Genomic DNA, 22,044 nt, shown 5'->3' on the forward strand with positions numbered 1-22,044 from the left:
AACGTGTTGCTATGCGTTTCTGCCCTGTTCTCAGCCTTCTTTTGGGAAACCAACAAGCTGGGCACTTTTGACCTCATCTAGCAGTCCCCAGCTAGACCCTGAGCCATGGTAAAAGGGGAGGCCGCTCGGAGGGTAACAGAGGGTGGGCTAACCATCTCCCTTTGGATCCTAGGTTCCTGGGCCTCCAGGGCCAGAGGGGCCGCCCGGACCTCCGGTAAGTGGGCTTGTCAGCATTTCAGTCCACTGCGACTGGGTCCCTAATATCCCTTCCCCCGGCACGCACTGGGATCCATACCAGCCTCGGGTCACTGTCTCCTCCTCCTCCCCGGGTGGGATTTTCTCATCCACAAACCTCTCCCTACTCCTTTGCACCGCCCCACCTCCATGTTTAACCGGCCCCGTCTCAGTGATGCTGAGGAGCCTGGGCATCACCAGCCGTCTTGGAGACAGCTGACTGATGTGGCAGCCGTGGGATCTGGTCCCACCGCCCCGCAGAAGTCCCTCTGTCACTCAACTCTGCCCTTTGCTATTAGACGCCCGCTCTCCCCCTTCCTCCTTCTGACTAACCAGCAGCAAAACAATCTGGATTAAGATGGAAAGTGGTATAAAACCAGCCCCACTGGATTAGCCTTTCCGGGTGACAGGGGATAAGATGAGGCCTTTCTAGGGCCCCCCAGCATCCTAAACCAATAGATGCTGGCCCTTCCTCTGTGGGGTTCCCAGTCCCCACAGCACCATGTCACCCATTGTCATTGGCACAAGTAGGAGTAATAACGATGGCAGCGTTTACCGCGTAATAACTAATATTTTTTTAAGATTTTTTTTTAATTTATTCATTTGACAGAGATCACAAGCAGGCAGAGAGAGAGGAGGAAGCAGTCTCCCTGCTGAGCAGAGAGCCCGACCGGGGCGGGGGGGGGGGGGGCCTCGATCTCAGGTCCTGGGATCATGACCTGAGCCGAAGGCAGAGGCTTTAACCCACTGAGCCACCCAGCCGCCCCAATAACCGAGTAATATTACTGAGTAATAACGATGGCAGCGTTTACCGAGACCTCTTACATGCCAGACGCTATTCCCAGCACTTCGCGTGTATCAATCTAACCAACATTTGCTGTCTGTACTCCTTCTGCATCTTCCCTTCAGGAGGCTCGAGGTCCACTGTGGGGGTCACAGAGAGACGCTCTGTCAGTCCCTGGTTGGAGAGGCCTGCCTCAGACTCCACCCCAGGGAGCCCCAAGCACGAGCCCCCTTAGCACTCTCTCCTCCATCCCTGGGTGGGGACCCCAGGCCCTTGCTCTTTTGTGGTCCGACGGACAAGGTGTTTTTGACTTACTTAGAAATGCAGTTCTCAGGTGCCTTGTTTTGATTCCAAATACAGGGGCTCCAAGGTGTTCCCGGACCAAAGGTAAGAAGAGGTCACGTGAGAGGTGCTGAGGGGGGAGGGGAGGGGAGGTGTCAGAGAGGGCTGAAAAGCAGGAAAGTCCTTCAGAGACTGGTGGCCCATCTGGTCCCTTCCTAAAGTGGAATCATGTGACTCTGGCCAGCGGCTACAACCAGGAGAGAATGACGTCCTTGTAACTCCCGGCATTGACACTGGACAGTCTTTCGATTTAGAATTTTCCCATCCATTAATCACCCTACGAGTGACGGGTTGGATTCTTAGCATAGGATGAAATGCCCAGACCTTTCTGCCCCAGCCCTTTCACTCACCCTGAAGTAGAGGTGGAGACAGAGAGAGGTGTAGTGTGGGCCCCCCTCTCCGGGTCCGAGCCCACTGGTCTCTGGCCTGGAGGGGTGTCAACTGGATAAGAGGGGCTGGGAGCTGATGGCAAATTGTCTTGTGCCCCCCACCCCACCCCAATAATCTTCAGGAGACTGTTGGACAATTTCTTGTCCCAAAGTTCCAGAGCCTTGGAGCTCCCATGGTGACATTCCGGACACCTGCCAGTCAATTTCTGCAGGGCCCAGTTTTCCTGTTCTGCAAATGGTCACTTATGCCCAAGCCTGACCTGGAAATGCCCTTTGGGTCAGTCACCACTCCACCCAGCCCCTTTTCCTCTGGGGACCTCTCAGTCACTACAGGGATACCGAGGAGTCTAATGGAGGTAGAGCCAGGCTAGGAATTCAAGAATTCTTGGAGTCTCCTGCCTGCCATCCGTGGGCCAGCCACGTCTGCCCCCTCCCTTCTCCGTCCTCTACCTGCCCCCATGTCCCCAACCCACCCCTATCTCCAGGACCCCAGGATGCAAGAACTTGTTGTCTGAGACATGCCTTTCTGTGATCTCCCCCTTCCCTTTCCTTCAGGGGGAAGCAGGACTAGATGGAGCAAAAGGAGAGAAGGGTGTCCAGGGAGAGAAAGGAGATCGAGGGCCGCTGGGATTACCCGTAAGTATCTCAGAGCCGGCAAACCTGGGAGGGTGCCAGTGGGTGGTCCTGAGGAGGCTGAGGTGGCATGCAGAACCCCGGGAGAAGGCTGCTGCAAAACTGGGGGTTCTAAAATTCCATTCCAGAACACTCCATTTGGTTTTGCTTTCCCACCTGGGCAAGTCATAGACTCTAATCCCCTTCCCAAGGGCTTCCTCTGGGCCAGCTCCAGGCCTGGGCATGGAGGGGAGATGCAGAGCTAAAGAAAACAGGGCCCCCTACCCAAGAAGCCCCCAGCTGGAGAGCCCCAAGAGACCTGAGAACATCTCAGGCCCTACATGTGACTGATTCAGAGGCAATAAAAATCTGCCCTTAATGGGAGTCAAGCTTGGAGGACCTGGGAACAGCGAGTTGGTGAAACGTTCAACATCTCCCTCCCATTTCCCTATCTTCAGCACCGGCCACAGCAGAAGAGCTTGTACAAAAGCAGATTCTCTGGTCCCAGCATGCTAAGGCCACTCAGTCTCTTGTCTCAGGCTGCCCTGAGATCAGACCCCAGGTCAGGGCAAGGGGCTCCCTAGGAGGCAACTGTATTTCCAGATGTGGGCGCCTGGCCTGGGCAAATCTTTTGCTCCAAGCTCCAGGGGGTTCATGGCCCCATCACTGCCTCCCCTGTGTCCAGGGCCATGCCCTCTACCCGTCCCCCACCCCCTGGAGCCCTGGGTTTCCTTCTCCCTCATCCCTCAGTGGGGCTGGCACCGCTTGCTTTCCGAGAGCTGGAACGGACGTCAGGGATCCATCTGCTCATTTTACTGAGGGTCCCAGAGAAGAGAGAGTCACTTGAGGTCACATATGAAGTCAGTGGTCAGGCCACGGCAGAGGCTGCTCCTTCGCTGAGGCCACCGCCTCACAAAGGGGCTCGTTCCAGCCACTGGGGCTTCCTCTGTCCTGGGCGCAAGGCCAGTTCCCACCCTGGGAAGCCATAAAGAGCAGGAGAACAAAGAGCAGCCCAATTACCCCAGCTTGGCAGAGCTTGAAGGTCTGGTTAAAATAGTCAGAGCAACCAAACAGCGAGAGCAAAAGGTATGATCACATCCTCATTAGTGCATCAAATGTAGGACATTTTAGGAGCTGATGTGCCTGGCAGGCTATAAGGAACTGATGACTTTAACAGACATTTTCCCATGCCTTAAGCTGTGTCCAGAATATTTAAGTACTCCTTACTAGAGAAGAGCCTTCCTGCCCTGACTCCAGCACAGACCTCTCATCCACCTTCACAGCCCCAAGGCCCTAGTGAACGGGGGAGAATTTAGTCAAGGCTCGAAATGCAAATGGCAAAGAGATCAAACAGGTTATATAAACAGAGAGAGTGCCTGGTGTGTCTTTACGTTGTCAACTTTCAGTAGAGGCGTGGGTGCAGAGAAATATTTCTGCTAGCTTCAGAAAACAACCGAGCAAGCCTCTCCACAAACGGCAACAAACAGGGATGTCAGGGATACAAGAGGGAGTGGTGGGGACTGGGGCGCACTGGAAGCCAGGCGTCCCTTCTTAAGGAGAGAAACTGACTGTTCAGCTGCCTGTCGTCTCAGGGGAATGAGGGCCCAGTATTTCCAGATGGTCTCATTTTTCCAAGGAAGTTGGACATCTGGCATTTTATGTGATATCTCCCCATTTTCTAACATTAAATCAAAATTACTTGCAACTCCACAGACCACGCAAAATATGTCAGTGACCCACATATGGCCTGAAAACTGCCAGTCCGTGCCCTCTGCCCCAAATCTCTTGAAGAAAACTTGCAGAATTGGTACTGCAGAGGCCAAGTTTGTGACTATTTAGTTAAAGTTCTGATTTTCAGCTTCATCTCCTTAGTTTATGCCATATTGTAGCAGCCTGTTTTTCCAGAACATTCTATGGAGTCCCTTCTGTTGGTCCTACGGAAGTGGTCCTCAGTGCTAGCTACATACTGGAGTCGCCCAGAGCTTGTCAAACATGCCATTACTCTGGCCTCCCTGTTGGAGACTTTGGTTGAATTGGGGTGGGAGAGGGCCCAAACATCTCTATTATTTCATGTGCCCCCAGCCAGGAAATGCTGATCTTGCCTTAGGGTGGAGAACCTGGGCTCCCTAGGCCATGAGTCAGGATCATCCCAGAACTTTGTGATCCTAAAACTGAGAAGGAAGTCCCTGGAGGATCCTATTACCTTTCTCCCTGTCCTCCCTTGCCTGGGGCATTCCTCCACCTTTAAAACCCTGAGGCCTAGGCTCATTTCGGAGGCTCAGCTAGATGCCCTTTTATAAGAACTCAGTCCTCACTGGGCTGCCTTCTCTCTGGCTTGTCACATTGGAATCATTAGACAAATTTCCCTCTGGGTCTCCTAGGCGGGTCTTGGGGACAGTATCCCAGCCCAGCATTGGAGCTAGAGCTCCTATAGGCACCTCACAGATCACTGGGTGCTTCATGGCAAGTGGGTCCCCTGCCTGCTGGTTTACTCCAGGGCATACGTGGCCTTAGACCTCTGTCCCAGTCAGCTGCCCCCAAAGTCTTTTTCTCTAAACGAGCCCTTGTCTGGGAGAACAGGAATGGACTGCGTTTGTCCTGAGCTTTGCAAACCACACAGTGCCAGCAAAAGGTCAGGCATCGTGAGGACTCAACATCCCAGGCCCCTGCCCACCCCTGAGCAGAAGCAGGCCAGTGTCTACCCACATTCCCAAGCCAGGTGCTGTAAACTCAGTACTGATTTCCTCAGGGTTCTGCAGCCTTGGCCCGGTCTCCACAGCGGTGCAAAAAAAGGCTAGGAAGACAGCCCACCCTCCACATAGGCTTGTCTCCCTGCAGAGAGACTGGTCCTGGGAAGGAGGCGATCCCTCTGTCTCCAGACATCTTTCCATGAATTCTCTTTCTGCGTCCCTTTTCCCGGAGCGCCGCAACACCCCCGGCAGAGAGATTTCTGAGAGGGGCTACCGGGAGAGAGGGGGTCAGGGAGCACAGAGGATGAGAAGGGCTGTCTGCACTGCTCCCCACCAGCCTGCACGGTGGCCGGCCACACTGCCGCTCGGTGTCCGTTTTTGTCGGTTTCCGTGTGAATATCATCACCTGTCCTCCCAAGCTTATTTCTCCCGTTTTGTTTGATGACCAGCATTTGTGTCTGTCCGGAGTCACTGCTTCACTCACCTCTTCACCCTCCCCCGGTCCCTTTTTCTCCCTCCCGTCCCTTCCCTCCCCTTCTTTCGGTCAAACTGTCCCCTTCGTCCAGGGAGCTGCAGGTTTGGACGGCAGGCCTGGGCCACCGGTGAGTGTCACTTCTCCGCTACCCCTCAGCCCGCCCCGCCCCCCCGCCTGTGGCCCCTCTCGTCTGTCCCTGTCCCGCTGTGGCCTCGTTTTCCCAGTGAGTCCTGCCTTATCCCACCACCAACACCAGAAAGGTACCGTCTATGCCCAGGTCAGAAATGCTTCTTTAGGCCTCTTGACCAAAGATGGGTAGCCTTCCTCCGAATTCCCCGGGCCATCGTCTGGACCCAGGGTCCTCAAATCTGGATCTCTGGATCGCTGGACGTGGGATGGAGGTCTGCTCCCGCTGCACAGTCTCTATTTCCAACAGAAGGCTGAGTAGGGCCCGGGAGCCCAGCCCCAGGGGCTGGGACCACGACTCGTGCCCACCAAACATATCTGTATGTGCCCGTTGTGCTGTGTTGTCTCCATGCTGTGAGCTCTGTCCATCTCCTGTCTGCCCACAAGGGCTTCCTAGTCCTGTGCAGCCCCCTCTGGTGTGTACTGGGGTGAAGCCAGGTATAATTTCTAGGATCCTATGGGACGGTCCCAGCTTGGTGCTCTGCGGGCATGGGACCCTGCTTCCTGGGCTGCCCCCGCCGCCCCACAATTCAACAAGGGCTTTATGCAGAGCAAAAGAGGAACACATGGCCCCCCTCTTTCTCCATTCTTTCTGATTCCAGAAAACAGGCATCACCTACTCAGGACTAGAAAGCACCTGGCCCTTCTTCTTGGGACAAACAACTGAAGCATCAGGAAAAATCTCTCCTCTCGTCTCCACCTTCCAGAGCGCCCCGTGATGGCTTTAGGGATGTGGTGTTCCCACTAAAGCCTGGCACCTTCCCAGGGTTTAGGGAACCACTAACCATCAAGGGCCCGGAGGCTGGACTCCCTGCCCGGGGGCCATAATCAGACCTATGTGTGTGCCCAGTCCCTTCCAGCCAGAGAGTCCCAGCTTGGCCATTGTGGGACAATTTTGAGGCCCAGAAGACAAGGTTCTAATGAGCTGGCTGGGATGACACTCAAGGGACGTTGAATTTGCAGGGTTTCATTTATGGAGGGGAGGACAGGCCTGGAGGTAGACCTCACGACTGATGCGGGGGAGGACCGGGAGTAGCCCCACTCAGAGCCTCATCGTATGGCCCGTGCCCTCACAAAGCTGAGGAGTAGACAGGCCTCGCCCAGGACCACATCCTTTCCAGAGCCCCTCCCCACCACAGCTTTGCGGAGGCCACACTGGAGATTCTCCCATTCAGAGACTAGACCTCTTTTCCGGGCATCATTAGGGCTGTGCTCCCCTGCCCCCGAGCCCCTCCCTTTGCACCCTCCTCACACCTAGTGTGCCTTCCCCAGGGGACCAGTCAGGGCTACGGGGCCGATCTGGGGCTGGAATCAAGCCAAAACAGTCCCCCATTTGTGCTGGACAGAGGGGAGCAGTGCAAATTTGTAGATTCTGTCCCTTTCGGACCCCAGGTTTTATTTTTCTCCTTAAATCAACATCACAACCTTAAAGGAAAAGTTTTATGGGAAGAATAACCCTGCCGTGCCAATCCTAACAATTTTGGGGGCCAAATGCGTGACGTGCGTTCATCCGTTTCAACCGGGCAGCGACCTTGAAAGCAAACACTCATGTCATCATCCCCCTTTTACAGAAGGGGAAATGGACCCTCGGAGAGCCAAGAAGCTTCTCTAATATCTCCACATTCATAGGCTTTCGAGGTTGGACTTGAAGCTGCCCAGTGACTCTACGGTGCTGTTCTCAGCCGTGACCCTGATCAGGCTGCTCTCATTTCTGACATGTCCATCGTCTTCCCTCGTAGCTGGAGAGGGGCCATGGAGCACTTCTTATGGCTCTCCCCCCCCCCCCCGACTTGTAACATAAATCAGCGTTTCCCCACTTGCTCACTGCCCACCAAGCAGCCCCATATCCTCAGGGCCTCATCTGAGCAGGAAGCCTAAACACGGAGGCAGAGCCATATAGTCCTGAAGTCTAGACCTCCATCTAGTCGGGTGGAAATTGGGAACCTGGGAAGGTATTTAATTGCCGAGCCAGCCCGGCCCTGCCTCCAAGCCCAAGGTTCCAACTGCCCCGACTCCGTGGGAACCCTGAGTCTGGAGCGGGTGGGACCCACCTCCCTGACAGGCCCACAGTCATCCCTCTCAGGTCCGGCCTGCCCCGTAGGGCCGGGGAGCAGGGACAGAGGCTGAAGGCCAGGGCGGCCGGCGGTGGGCCAGGTAGGGTGAGCAGTGGCAGAATGATCCCCCCTCCCGCACCTGCCTCTGTGTGTGCGCACGTCTGCATTGGGCTGCATGAGCCCCCCCACCCCCGCATGTGGAGCTGCAACAGCAACAGGTGCCGGCCCCACCCCCACCCCCCAAGGCCTCAGACCCCTGCCAATCCCCCCAGCGCTTCAGGGAGCAAGCCGAAGCAGCACTTCTACCATTTTCAGCCTTGGCAAGCTTGGTGGTGAAGCCAAAGGGTTTCCCTCCTCAAATCTGGCTCTGAGCAAGGGGAGGCCTCTCTGCCCAAGGCCCCCACCCCAAACAGGGAGACGCCCCAGTCCAATGACTGCCCTGACCGAGCCTGGCCTCGCCAACCCTGAAAATGGGCCTTTGGACCTTGCTCATCATCTCCAGCGCCGGGCGGGGCCCCCGGGGCTCCCCACTCTCCTGGCATCAAGTCTCTCACCTCTGCTTTCTTTCTCCTCCCCAGGGTACTCCAGGACCAATCGGAGTCCCAGGCCCAGCGGGACCAAAGGGCGAGAGGGTGAGTGCTCCGTGGGCAGAAAGCCTGTGCCCCGGGAGGGGTCCTGAGCCCCGGCCCCGCTGCTGGTTCTCGGCCCCCACCTTTCCCCCCAGACCAGCACTCCCTCATCTGTGGCCTCACCTGGTGATCCTCACAGAAGCCCGTGGGGGAGCCTGGGTGGCTCACTTTATCTCTACGAGTGTACAGATGGACAGCTGCCTATGCCTGGTCCCTGGCCACCCAGTGTCGGTCACGGGCTCTGTCTGGCCAGGCCCCAGGTGCTGCTGGGGGCAGACACACCTAAGCCTTGTGATGATTTAGGAGACAGCTTAGAATGGAGCGCCAGGTAGTGTGAGAAAATCCTGGGCAACATCAAGAAGTCAGGCCGGGGCATTAGACCTGCTCCCATAGTCACGGTCTCCCATGGCGTGGGTGCCTGTGTGGTGCCGCTGGGGGGCTGGGCTCAGGGGAGGAGGAGGCCTGCCCGTCCCATCCAAGTCTGCTCTTCCCAGCCAGCCCCAGGTTTCTGCACATCTGGGGTGGGAGATCACCAGAGGGCTGTGGGGGGCGCTGGATGCGTGCGGGGCATCCATGGCCCTTCTGTCCCCGGGGCGGCTCCAGCCCCCTCACTCACCCGCTCACGGACCACAGCACTGAGGGTGCGGAGGTTGGAGAGCTTCTGAAGAGGGGCACAGGCGTCCCTCCCCAAGATCACAGCCACTTTGGGGACGGAGATGGCTGCTCTCAGGATGACAGTTGTGGCAAAACTCGCTTCCACTCTTCCCCCACCTTCCCGTCCATGCTCATTTCCTGCTCCTTGTTTCCCCCCTTGGCTTCTGCTTGAGGCCAGCTAGGACGTTCAGGGCACCGTCCAGCCTGTTCAGAGGGCCTCGGGGGATGGGCTCTGCTAGAGGGAGAGTGAGGAGGCCTCAAAACCCCCCACTGTGGGGGAGTCGACACCAGTCACACCCTCCGCTGAGCCCTTGCTCCATAGAGGGCTCTTTGAAGGGACCAGAGAAGTTTCCCAGGTTTCCTACAAAAACAGAGGCCGGTGGGTGGAAGGTTGTTCCCACATCAGGGAGGGCTCATGGGTTTCTCTCTCCGGTTTCAGGGCAGCAAAGGCGACCTGGGGATGACGGGACCAACAGGAGCGGCTGGACTTCCTGTAAGTGTCATGCGACCGGGGCTTTCTGTCCCTCATTCCTACCTCACACCGCCCCCCCCAACAGAAGCCCTGTCAGGGCAGCATACCCAGAACCTGCAGCAAACATCCAGAGCCAAGGACGAATGTGATTTTTGTGACAGAGGAAGCTGTCCCAAAGCCATGTGGTTGCAGAGCTTCCCTGCTGGGCACGGCTCGGGGCAAACCTGGGGACACAGGGTGGGGGTACCAGGTCCTCAGCCATGTGACCCATCTGACGGGATGTAGCGAACACATGTGAGCCCCTCCCACCACAAGCATCTGTGTTTGATGCAACAGGGGGTCCCATAGATGAACGTGCCATGGCACCCCAATGCTGTCGAGGAGAGGCAGAAGCAAAGCTGAACCATTATAACGCAAGAAGGAGATGTCTCATGACAGGGGAAGCCTTCCCGAGAGACTGGCTTCCCAGTTTGCAGCAGATTTCCTGCTGTGTCATTATGAAAGCCAGGACCTCTGTTTCCCACCCGCCTAAAGGTTGTACATCTGTTCACCAGCTCCATGCCTGGCTGCCCAGGCAGCTTTCTCTGGCCAGCCCCGGGCGGTCTTTGACTTGTGCTGCTCCCCTAGCTGAAGTCATGGAGAACAGCCTGTACCTTAAAAAGGGGGTATGAGCAGCCTTCCAGAAGAGCCACAGAAACACTTCTGCCAGGAGAGCGCTCTGTGCCCAGAGGGAGTTCTCGGCACCTGCCACCCTTTGGCAGGAGCGGGCTAGAAGAGAAGGGCCACCAGCCAGAGCCTCCACTGCAGAGCAAAAAACCCGGAACTGCGTTCTTGGCTTCACCCAGAACTCAATATATGTCTCGAGGTCCAGTCCCTTTGTCCCCCTTTTGTAAAATGGGGATAATTAAGCCTGTCTCTGATGAATTAGGTATCAGACCTTTCTGAGCCTGGAAGGAAGGCAGGATGGCCATCTTGTCTTTCCTCATGAACGTGTCTTCACTTCTGTGATTTATTGCAGGGTTTACACGGACCACCCGGGGACAAAGGAAACCGGGTGAGTCTGAGCCCTTGCACTTCGGCTATGGTTACTAATGTCTTCATGATGTGGTGGAATGATCAATTGGGAATTCCTGACCCAACATTGGCAAATATGGTTCTTCCTGGTAAATGATCCTACATTAAAAGGCTCTGTAGTGAGGGGCTTACTCTGTAGTGCGGGGGCAGCCTGAGGCCTCATTGTGAAACGGAAGCCTCTTTCTTTTCCACCTGGCAAGGGGAGACCGAATCCCATGGCGGCCATCAGATTAGCATTGCCCTCCAGCAACGGGAGCCGTGTGCCCACTCTCTACGGCACCCTGCTAATGGATCCTTCAATGGTATTTTTAGACCCGTCATTGCCTAGTCGTAGCCTTCTGAGACTTCATTTTGCCAGGCATCCCAGGCCACCGGCAAGAGACAAATACATTTCGGTTCCAAGCAGAAGCATACAGCTGTTGTGAACAGCCAACCCTTAAAAAGGGTCACAGCCTTTATTTCTCTTGGAAAGAGTCCACGGGACCGTGAAATGAATTGTGCCTCCTGAGGTCCTTTGCTGTCCCTTTGGTTTCTGCCATCGTCCCCAGCACAGAGCTGTTGAACGTCCATAGCACCCACAGCCTCATGGTAAGATGGGACACATGCCACATATCAGACTCGGGCCACATATGGACCCAGAAGGGACCATTTAACTGCCTCTGACCCAGCGATGAGCTGTGGGTCCGTTCACCGAATCTCTCATCTGCTGCTTCATCACAGCGCTCCCCAGAGTGTGACCCACAGCGACTAGAGGACCCAATGCATCTTTCAGTGAGTCATGTTGTCCAAGGGTCTCCGAGGGAGGAGAGGACGAGCAGAAGACTAGAGGGAGAAACAGGCAAGAACCATGACAAAGTACTCCGAGCTCACACAGAGCAGTAGGGGCAGAGCAGATGGCTCCTAGATCCCAGGTCGTCCAGCTGATCTTTGCACACCGATAACCATGTTCATGGATAGGAAGTGCCAGAATCTGTATGCTTATATCTTGCACCAGACCCGGTCTTCTTCATTTAAGATATTTATTGAACTCTTCTCTAGAGTTCAGTTCCTCTCAAGAAGAATTGAAATTCTTCTTCCTGGGAGAAAGTAACTCGATTTTTCCCATATATTCTATAAAAGCAAGCAGAGTGACACCTGCCAAACCGTCCATGGAAGACCAAGTTTAGAAACCACTGGAATTATCAGACCTACTTCCAGAAATGTGCTGGCTGGGAAGGCAGGTTGGGAAGCCCACCTTCCTTCCTGTGCCATCAAAGAATTTAGGCCAAAAAAAAAAAAAAAAATTGATCATTCCACCTCTTAGCTGACATACTAATCCTCTTTCTAACTTATTTCTAAAGTGTTCTAGTTCTCTTTATCATATTCAATTAATACTTTTAAACTATTTCTTAAGACTTTCTCAGTTGGCTTGTGGCAGTGAGCCATCTGAAGGCCTCACAACCAGCAATGACCACGGTGCCCCTGAACGTGGGGCAGGCAGGTGCCCTTGTCACAGATGGAGGGATAGCTGGCAGTGGGAGACGCTGATGCCAGGCTCTGGGGTTGTTGAATGAGCCAGTGAGGCCACAGGAATCAGCAGGAGAATATTTCTTCTCGACTTCTCCTTCCTAAGGCTTTACGAACCTTCCCCTGCCCCACCTGTCAATTAGAAATAGGTCACTTAGTAAAAGTCAAGTCCAGAAATCACTCAACTTGTGGAACCTGCTCTCTGGTAAACTGTAAGTATAACTGACTTATTCCAAAGAGCAGGTTTGAGAATCAAGGAACAGCTGTGTCCTCCATTCGAGAGATCTCACTCTCAGGACACCAGAATGTCCTAGAAGAGTGCCCCCTGTGTCTCACCTCCTCGAACAGACCTCTTTATGCCACTGGCCCTTGCAGGCCTCTTGAGGGGAGATGTGAGGGTTTCGTAATAAAGCCTTCAAAATGAAGGAAGTCCTAAGCAGAACCAAGGCTTGCCACGGACAGGTCTTTCTCCTGAGGCCTGGGAGATCAGAATAGTGACACTTTGGTCAAGGGAAAAGGCCAGAGGGGCTACGATGACATTCTAGGTAGAAGCCTGCTTGTGAAGGCCAAGCTGCAGGTGTTCCAAGTCCCAGCCCCCACAGGGTGTGAGAAGGAGGCTGCCTAAGGCCCCTCTGAAACTCCACCCCATGTGCCGCCAGGGCCTGTTGGAGAGGCCCAGGTGGGTGCACCATAAGCCCATTGCTCCATCTTCCAGTGAAAGGGGACCTGGTCTTAAAACAATGCTTCTCTGTGACCCACCACACAACCGTCTTGGAGCCTCTTCCCCATTCCTGAGAGGAAGAAGGTCCTGGTCCTTGTAGTAGCACACAAGTCCCAGAGCCCAGAATAGGCCATTTTCTAAGGGAACACACATGACCATGGAAAGACTGTCCTGGTCTTGTCACAAGGGACCCCATTCCCAGCCTCTAACAGCCCCAGGAATTTGGTCCAGAAGCCACGTTTAGGATGAAAGAGTTCATCACAAGATAAAGGGTACCCCAGGGGCACCTGGGTGGTTCAGTCGGTTAGGCATTAACTCTTGATCTCTGCTTGCGTCTCTTGTCTCCGGGTCGCGAGTTCAAGTGCGACATGGAACCCACTTAATCAAAAGTGAAGAGGGAGAAAAAAGATAAAGGGTGGCATGAATTTGGCATTGGCATGAGGAAAATTGGGTAGAGCAGCAGTAGCGCTCCTGCAAGCCGGCCAACTGGGAGGTCTGCGTGCGTGCGTGCGTGCGTGCGTGCTGCAGGGAGGGGGCGGTGGCTCTGCCTGACGCCCCGCCCAGGGGGTGTGTGAGTGCATGAGAGTGTGAGCGGCCTGCGCTGCCTGGTCCCTCTTGCCTCCTTACCTCTCCGTCCTCCCTTATCTCTTTTGGCCTAGGCCGGACTCTTCCTTCCTTCTCTCCTTCAATACTTCTCTGCGCAGACGCACTCGCCCCATCACCAGACCCCACCCCCTCGTCTTTCCCTGCCACTCTCCCAGCCTCCACTCGGTTCCTCTGAAATCAAGTTATGTATCTGTATTTTATCAAGAAACCTCCGCTGCTTATTTTTATTTGCCCTTTCCCCTCCCTGAATCCCCTCTTTGCCCCGGCCTCTTCTGCCTCACGCTCTGGGGTGGGATGTACCTAAGGCTAGTACTCTAGTACCTTCGAAGGATGCCCACTTTAAAGCCATTTCCTGGGCCCTTAGGACCTGGCTCCCTGTAGTGCAAGCTACACAGCCTGAAAATCAGGACCACCACTGCCGACCCTGTGTTGCCTGCGGGCAAATCATCGGGGACCTGGAACCCACTCCCAGCAGCTCCTGGGGAGCTTTGCCCACCCTCCAGACGTAGGCAACTGCATTCACTTTGACATTGGTCTGACCCAAGGAGAAAGAGGGACCCCTTTGGTGAGAAAGTTTACACTGGGGCTTCCCATCCAAAGAGCTAGTGGATTTACTGTCCCCCTGCTCAAGGATCGTTGACGCTGTCTGCCGTGTTCTTCCTGGTGGGCGTGGTTCAGAGCCAAAGCAACCGCAGGTAACAGGCTTACACACATGTCCTCCCTATCACATCAGTTTCCAAGGAAACATCTGCACCTTAGAAAACTCACTCAGAACAATCCACTGACAATTACAGGGAACCTCTGGAATCATGAAATTTGAGGCGTTTCCAAGGACTCAGATATGTAAGAAACGTTCTTGTCCTTGCCCTGCCCCCCAGGAACCTGCAGCCTTCCGCTACAGGGACATGATAGCCGGCGGCAGGCTCGGCTCCAGGATGGGCTTGCAAGAATTCACCACCGTCGCCACTGTAACCGTTGTGAAGCAGCTATCCTTACTGAGCACAGACTCTAGGCCACTATTAAATGGCACCATTAAATGTGCACAAAGACATCACTACAAAGTCTTGAGGCAGGTGTTACGATCCACGTGCTGCAGATGAAGAAAAATGAGGCTCAGAGAGGCTGAGTGATTCCCAAAGGCACACTGCTGGTCACAGGCAGGACCCGCTCTGGCTCCAAGCCTTTCTTCTGATGCTGTGCTGCCTGCCTTCGAGGCCTTGTCCACCTCGAGGAGCACTGTGGAAGACCCCCGCCATGAGACAGTCAGCCTTCTGCAGCAGCGGAGAACCATCCCCGGGAAGACTTCCCATGGACACACTTGGCCCCTTTATAAGGAGACCCAGCATGGGAAAATCCAAACTCAAGTCCATGAGGAAGCATTCCCCATAGCCTTTCTTGAAATGGAGAGTGACTCTAACACATACAAAAGGGAGTTCGATTTAGAAAGTTGATGCTAACTGAAGTCTTTCAGGAAAAAAATGAGTTCCTTGAGTCAACTTGTCTATATACAACCTACCTGCCTCTGATTCAGACCAGAGACCAGAGACCCTCATACAATGGGAGGACCTAGCTGAGAGCCAGGGGCCGCCCAGGAGCCCTGGACACATATGTACACATGTGTGCTGTACACTCACACACAAGCACACACTTGCACATGCACACACGGTAAACACACACCCAGGCACATACATACACACATATGTGCAGACATTCACACACACGTGCACACACGCACACACACACACCCCAGGGTTCTAAATAAAATCATCTCGCCTCCTAATACAATATCAAAGGGATGAAAACCAACAGGGACCAAAGTTGGCAGGTCAAAGTCTTTCAAAAATGGACTCTCCAAGAGGAAATTGGCCCCAAGTAGCCTCCTCCTGCCTTTCCTTCCACCTCCAGCTCTGAGCCCTACTGCTCCCAGCCCCCAGACCTTGACTTCCTCCCCTGCCCCCCGCCCACCAGTGTTAGCCACGGGTCCCAGTTTCTAGAAGGGTTGGGGGTGGCTGCTGACCTCAAATCCTATTGGAAAGAGTATCTTCATTAAGTGATGTTATTTCCCCCCTCTTAATTTTTTTTCCTTTTCTGTTTCTAACCTTAACACATGAAGGATCCTAAAGTTTTGATGTTATTTTTTTTCTCTCGGACTAAACCATTATTTACAGGGGGAGAGGGGGAAGAAAGGCTCTAGAGGGCCTAAAGGGGATAAGGGAGACCAAGGAGCGCCTGGATTAGATGCCCCCTGTCCGTTGGTATGTCTTCATTTATCACTTGCATTGTTCTGGGTTTTTCCTTGAGGTTTGCAAGCCGGAAACCAAGAAGGCAAATAAGCTAGGATGAGGCGGGGATGTCTGCACTGATGTTACCACATCTGTCCATGCACTTGGTACCACGGCCGTGCACTGTCCGTGCACTTGGCCGGGGGAATTCTGCCTGCGGGTGCTGGTGCCCTCAAACCCCGGCTGCAAGCCATTCTGGCAAAATCCCTTTCCTTTGAAGATGCAGGACAATTGATGTGTGGAAAGAAGCCCCCCCTCCCCCCCCAGCCTCTCCTGCCTTAGGCAGGGGATTTGGAGCAGGCCTCAGCCCTTCGCTCCAGGAGAGCTCTGGAACCCACTGTAGCATTTGTAAGCTACACATTTGCCTTCTTTGTTTCATGGCCACCTCTGTCGCCAGCAGTCCACACTGTTGGAATCCTCTGTCAGGATGCAGGACACCGGGATCCGTGTCTCCCCGGGGCCGTCTAGGCCCCGGATGGAGCAGAACCAGGCCAGAAAGGGGGCTTTTTAAAATAGAGCCTCCCCGTGCCCACTAGCCATGCAACTAAACCTGTGAAGCCACAGACCGCCATCAGTAGACAGACCCCCCCACCGGAAGCCCCCAAACAAGCTTATAAGGAATGGTTTGTGGCACATTAGCCGGGCTTCCCAAGTGCCCTCACAAATCCGCGTGAAGGTTCTGAAAATTATGATACGCTAAATTTGAAGTTCATCTGTGTTCGTTCCAAGTGAGTCTTGAAACGGAGTGGGGCCGGCTGTACGCGTGCCAAAGCTCAGCTCTCGCGGGAGCCAGAGAGAGCACCACAGCTGAACCTGGCAAGTGGGAGTCCGCTGGGACTGGGGCCCTGCTTGCAGCCGCCTCAGGGGTCCTGCATCCTGGCTGGGGTGGGACTTGGGCCTCTCCGCTCCACAGTCGGAGCTGGCCAGCCTTGACCTAAATAATCATCGTGGTTGGTTTTGTGAACAGGGACACCGAGGTTTTAAAGGAGAAAAAGGGGAGCCGGGGTTACCAGGGCTGGACGGACTGGATGCCCCATGCCCATTGGTATGGCATCACCCTCCCCTGCCTGCATGGCCGGTTCCGGCTTCCCCACGTGTGTGGTTCTCGCCCGCATGCCTCTCTGGCCGTGCCCCCCTTCCCCCCATGTCACCAGCCCCTTCTAATTGTAGACCCTAAGGGTCACCCTGCCACGGCTGGTCCTCAGGGGCTCCCGCATGCCCCTCGAGCATCCCAAGTTTGCCACGATGTTTTCTTGGCCTCCTCCTGCAGCTGCTTCAAAAGCACCCGCCCCTTCATGCGAGCCGTCCCGCCCGCCCCCCTAAGCCAGCTTTGGCTGCATCCGGTCCTCCTTGCACAACTGCTTCTAACCATCCTGCCCCCAGAAAGCAAGCTGGGGAAGTGGATTCTCCGGGCGGATTCTTAGCCACGGTGGCTTATCTTCCTTCACACACTGCAGTTGCTTCGGCAACGGCTCCCGCGGAGCACCCAGCAGAACTGAGACGCTGAGCCGGTCCCACACGTCTTCCTGCTCCATCTCGCGAGGCAGCAGGGGACCCATGGGCATGTTCCCAAACACGGGAGACTGAGAGGTTCTAGAATGGACGTAGAGGAGGGCGTGGGGTCGCTGCCCCAGTGATACCACCAGAACCAGGGGATGGTCCAAGAGCCGGATTATAGATGCTAAAGGGCTCATCCCTTTTGCCGAAACCCTGGAAGACACGAGGAGATCCTCCCATAGATTCCCTCCTTCCATCTGTAGATGGTTCCCCTCCAGCAAGTCTGGAAGAGAACAGAAAGGTTGGGAAGGTCGTTGAGGAACGGAAGAGAGGAAATGGGGAGGCACTTAGGAACCCTTTCCAAGCGTGTCCTGGCGGAGTGGTCACCGTGCGGCTTGCGCTGGGCTGGGCCCCGGCCCCTTCGGGCAGGGACATTCTCGCCCCCACTGCCATCCTTTCACCTCCCTGCAAGGGGAGCACGCGATGGTGCCTCATTCCAAGGCCACGGGCTTAAATGTTTCCTGCCGTCCTCAATGTCCCCAGGAGGCCTGGAGTTCATGGAGGTATCTTCATACAAGTAACAGTCAGATGAGGACTCCCAGTCCCACATCCCACCCCAGCATCCCATGATAGAGACTTTTTAAGACCGGTATCTGCAACAAAAGAAGGGCGCAGAGTAGATCGCTTGCTGTTTCCCCACCACTGAAACCCCTGCTCGCTGCCCCCACCTCCCCACTGCCCTGCCTGATGAACTCGAGCGACCATGGGCTCCCGGGTCCCTCCCGAGCACCTGCATCAACCCCCAGTCAGATCCCCCCTGCCTCGTGCCTCCCACAGTCTGACACCTCGAGTTCTGCCAGCTGCGGCCCTAGCCACCGGCTCCTCTCTCCCGTGCTCCCACTTCCCGCCTCGCTCTCCTGCGCACCCCCCCGCCACCGTCATGTGCCAATGGGAATGCCGCTGTGGCCCGCGGAGGCTCCTCTCCCTTCCAGAGTCCTTGTGAAAGGATGCACCGTGGCAGTCTGGGGAAAGGGGCAGAAGGTCTTCATGAGGCCTTGGAATGAGGCCCGCAGGCCCTCCACGACCCTGGGGGACAACGAAGGTCATCTTTATTTGATCCTTAATGCAAGCCGTGTTTCTCACCATTGCTCCCGTGCTGTGTTTTTGTGGATGTAGGGTCAGGGGGAGCTAGCTTAGTACAAGATAACTAGGCCCTCCATGTCGGGCCAGCTGCCTGCTGAATGCCAGGTGAGCCGTTTAGGCACCTGTCGTGGTGCTGAAATTGGCCTGGGGCACAGAGGGCTCCCCTTCAGCCACCTCTGGACTGACCACTGGCTCTGGTCCCCGAAACCCTGTCCATCCCTGCTGTGCCCTGGAGTGTGAATTCTAGAATCCGGGCTGCAATTGTAGTAGACACAGACCGAGAACCAGATCTTTGTCCCACTTCGGCCCCAGTCTCCCCACTTTGTCTCACGGAAGTTCCAGGCTCCACAAAGGGTGTGCCGGTGAGCACGGGACATCAGGGCCCCAAGAAGACTCGGGTGTTCCAGTCGGGGCTGCCAGCAAAGGAGACAAACGGCACACAGTTGATTCTCATCCTCCACTCCATCTCCCCCCTACCCCAAATCCCCAGCAATGACTAGGGCCGTGCCAGGGGCCAGCGTCACCTCGCTGAAGGCACCTCAGAGCCACATGACAATACCTGTGAGTGAGGTGGCTTGCCCCTTTGTGTCCCGTCCTCCGCGTTATTGATGATCACATGGGCCACCTAGACTTCCTCTTTCTACAGGTAAGGAAGAGAGCAACTAAGATAGTAGGAGAGCTGGGGGCCCCCGTAGTGGCCATTTCACACAGCCATGCCTTCCCAGGTTTTACAGAGGAAGACACAGGCCACCAAGCGCTAAGCGATTTATCCAAAAGTGCATAGCACTCAGTCCTGCCAGAGCAGAAACCCACGGGGCTTAAGGCTGTCCTTAACAGGTTAGGGCTGACCCCACAGCCTAGGGCAGCCCCTCTTGGCAATGCACTACAACTCCATGGGGCCCTAGTCAAGGGGAAGTCTGCCTCGCTTGCTTCCCAGCCCCTTCTGAGGCTCTGCCCTGCGGCAGAGAAGAGAAATAGACCAGAGGTGGGCTGTATCCTGATACGCTGCCGCAGGGTGTGTGACCCTTGTCCCCCCCAATCCCGCCTGCTTGGGGGGCTGTCTCAGAGTCTGAGCCATCTGCCTTCCTTCCTCACTGCAGGGTGAAGATGGCTTGCCAGTCCAGGGCTGTTGGAACAAGGTAAGGCCGCCGGGCCGTTTGCGATGCCCAGGGGCACAGGTGTACTTATGGCCTCCTGCACAAGGGCGATTAAATACGTGCAGTTTCCATCCAGGGCCTCTCTGCAAATGGCGAGGATAGAGAAAGGAATGCTCCCCAAGACAGGGTGCACTCGAAGCGTCCCACACACTACATGCACTTAGAGAACTTTTCCAAAATGCTTTTTAAGGTGTCCGCAGGCCCCGGCGTCTGGAATTTCCATGTAGCCACACGGCTGACATCTTTATGTGGTTTTGTGTGGTTAATTTCCCCAGCGCCTTTCCTCCGAGGACTGCTGGACCACGTTTTTAAAATTAGCTATCAGTAGCTATTCTCCCGGTGTTCACACGAGGTCATTTAAGCCATCAAGCCACATGATGACGTTTATCCAGATGTAGGAAATCTGCCAGAAGGAAGGAAAATGTAGGGGAAATGCCAGAAGTATCGTGCATCTTATAGGTTATTTAAAAAACAGAAAGAAGGAAAAGCGACATATTTTGTACAGAAAACTCCGACCTCCTTCCCTGTACTTAGACTATACACTCAAGTGGCTTCCCTACTTCCTTGTGGAGACTGGCCCGTTCACCACTCTGCCCTTCCCCTTGAACTTAAGCGGCCAGAGCTCCACGCCAACACACAGGAGTACTGTAGCCCAGCCCCTCCCGGGGTCCCAGAATTCCTACCAGCCGTGAGTTTTCCTTCAATCACCCCACTTGGTCAGGGCCCCCAGGGCACGGGGCTCCTCCACTTGACAAAGGCCATCGGCTTGCGAACCCAGTTTGCTGGCGGATCCGGCAAAGGTACAGCTGCCGTGCCGCTCACCCTCCCTCCGCAGCCCCTCTCCAGCTTGCTCACCCTGACATGTCTCACAGCCCTCACCCCGTGGTCTCCAGGTGTTGGGTTGTCCTCAGCAAAGGACCGGGGACCTCAGCATGTCCAAGAGCTGGTGCTTAGCTCATTGAGCCCTGTCTCGGTGACAGCAGACACACACTTAGGGTCAGACGGGGCTCCTCCGTGCTAAATGGCCAGCATCTCAGTAGTTCACAGGATTGAGTTAAAAGTAATGAACCCAAAAAAAAAAAAAAAAAAAGTAATGAACCCACCAAGACCCCAGGCCCAGGGCAGAGTTCCAGCACAAAGAGGGAGAGCTCGGTATCAGGGAAGAGGCCACCCCAAGAATCTGCCCCTCATCCCCTCGCTGTGTTCCCCTAGACCTGGTTAAAACTCCACAGATGCAGGAAAGAGGCAAGTGGAAGGATGTTTGCAAGATTTCCTTCTTCGCGGTTGCAGCTGATGGTTAGGAGATGGGAGTGGTTGAACTCAGCAGGGGAGGAACAGCTATGCTCTGGAGGGCTAGAGCTACTGTGTCCTGGGCAAGCAGCCTCCTGTCTGTTGGTTCATGCCATCAATTCAGTCTGGGAAGATGTGGTAATTCATTCCGCAGCCGGGCCTCCCGAGGCTACATGGAGAGCAGGTGCCCTCTGGTGTCCGCAAAGGGGGGTGACAGGAAGGCGAAAGTGATTTTCTGCCTTTGGGGTGCAGTCAGCAGCAGGGCTTTGCACCCAGGGGGCCGTGGCACCCTTATCCAGAGCTGCCCGCCACCCCGGCCCTCCAAAGAGCCACCACTTTCCCACAAGGGAAGGAGACACCCACAAACCCACCGACACTAACGCTACTTTGTGTGTTTTTGTTTTGCAGTGATGCCTCTAACCTGGGAATGGCCTGTGTGTGTGTTTGTACATAGAATATTTATTTTTATACAGTTTTCACTTTTTGAAAATGCCAGAAGTATGATGCATCTTACAGATTATTAAAAAAAAAAAGAAAAACCTGCATATTTTGTACAGAAAATGCCAGCCTCCTTCCCTTTGTTTACAAGATGTTTTGTACAAGTCTACGACTCTAATACACTTTTTGTTTATGAGTATGAGCATCTGTTTGCATGATATTTGTGCACACTTATTAAGTACTGAAGTTTAATAAATTATTGTGTTCTGGTGCCAAAGGGGGCCAAGCCAGCACCGAGGTGCTTGCTAGTTTACGTGTGAATTCACAGGGACGTGGAGGTCAGTGGTGTTTGCCAACTAGGTGTGTCTAAGAATTTTTTTAACTCTTATGGATTTTCACCATTAAAAAAAAATGAAACATGGCAACTTATGATCCCGATCAATCGTTAAATACATTCTTTCTTGCGAAAGCAGGAAGCCCTGAAGTCCTCAGAAATATAGGGTAACCTATAGAAACGTGAGGCCCAACAGTGAGAGGGAAGGAGGGGTCGCTTAAACAAGGTCCTTTGTATGTAACATATCCCGAGTTCCTTGGGGTGCCCTTTGAGCATTCCAAGTTCAAGTTCAGGTCTGCTGCAAGGCCCTGGGTCCCCAGGGTTCCAAAGGCTATTTGTTATGGCTTTCAGTATTGGGGATTTTGTTTTTCTTCCTTTTGAGCGGCAGTGAGTAGCGACAGCCACTGCTGCTGCTGGTGGTTCATGGGGAGCAGATCGACAAGGTCCCCTCACCCCCAGCCGCTGAGAGCTGTGC

The 22,044-nt window shown here is 54.8% G+C and overlaps 1 protein-coding gene across 2 annotated transcripts in view; it reads left to right on the forward strand.

The window, feature by feature from the left end:
• Window positions 1–21,612, forward strand: part of COL13A1 (collagen type XIII alpha 1 chain) — a 139,274-nt gene extending 117,662 nt beyond the window's left edge. For both annotated transcript variants that reach the window (XM_046027961.1, XM_046027962.1), the window contains 10 exons: window positions 173–214; window positions 1,379–1,405; window positions 2,305–2,385; window positions 5,618–5,653; window positions 8,345–8,398; window positions 9,489–9,542; window positions 10,540–10,575; window positions 15,597–15,683; window positions 19,451–19,489; window positions 21,206–21,612. In XM_046027961.1, the coding sequence (XP_045883917.1) occupies window positions 173–214; window positions 1,379–1,405; window positions 2,305–2,385; window positions 5,618–5,653; window positions 8,345–8,398; window positions 9,489–9,542; window positions 10,540–10,575; window positions 15,597–15,683; window positions 19,451–19,489; window positions 21,206–21,208 (459 nt within the window). In that variant the 3' untranslated portion in view covers window positions 21,209–21,612. The remainder of the gene's footprint in view (window positions 1–172; window positions 215–1,378; window positions 1,406–2,304; window positions 2,386–5,617; window positions 5,654–8,344; window positions 8,399–9,488; window positions 9,543–10,539; window positions 10,576–15,596; window positions 15,684–19,450; window positions 19,490–21,205) is intronic.
• The last annotated feature ends 432 nt before the right edge of the window (window positions 21,613–22,044 follow it).

The sequence above is a fragment of the Meles meles genome, chromosome 13 (assembly GCF_922984935.1).
Source record: "Meles meles chromosome 13, mMelMel3.1 paternal haplotype, whole genome shotgun sequence".
In the NCBI taxonomy this organism is placed as follows: domain Eukaryota; kingdom Metazoa; phylum Chordata; class Mammalia; order Carnivora; family Mustelidae; genus Meles; species Meles meles.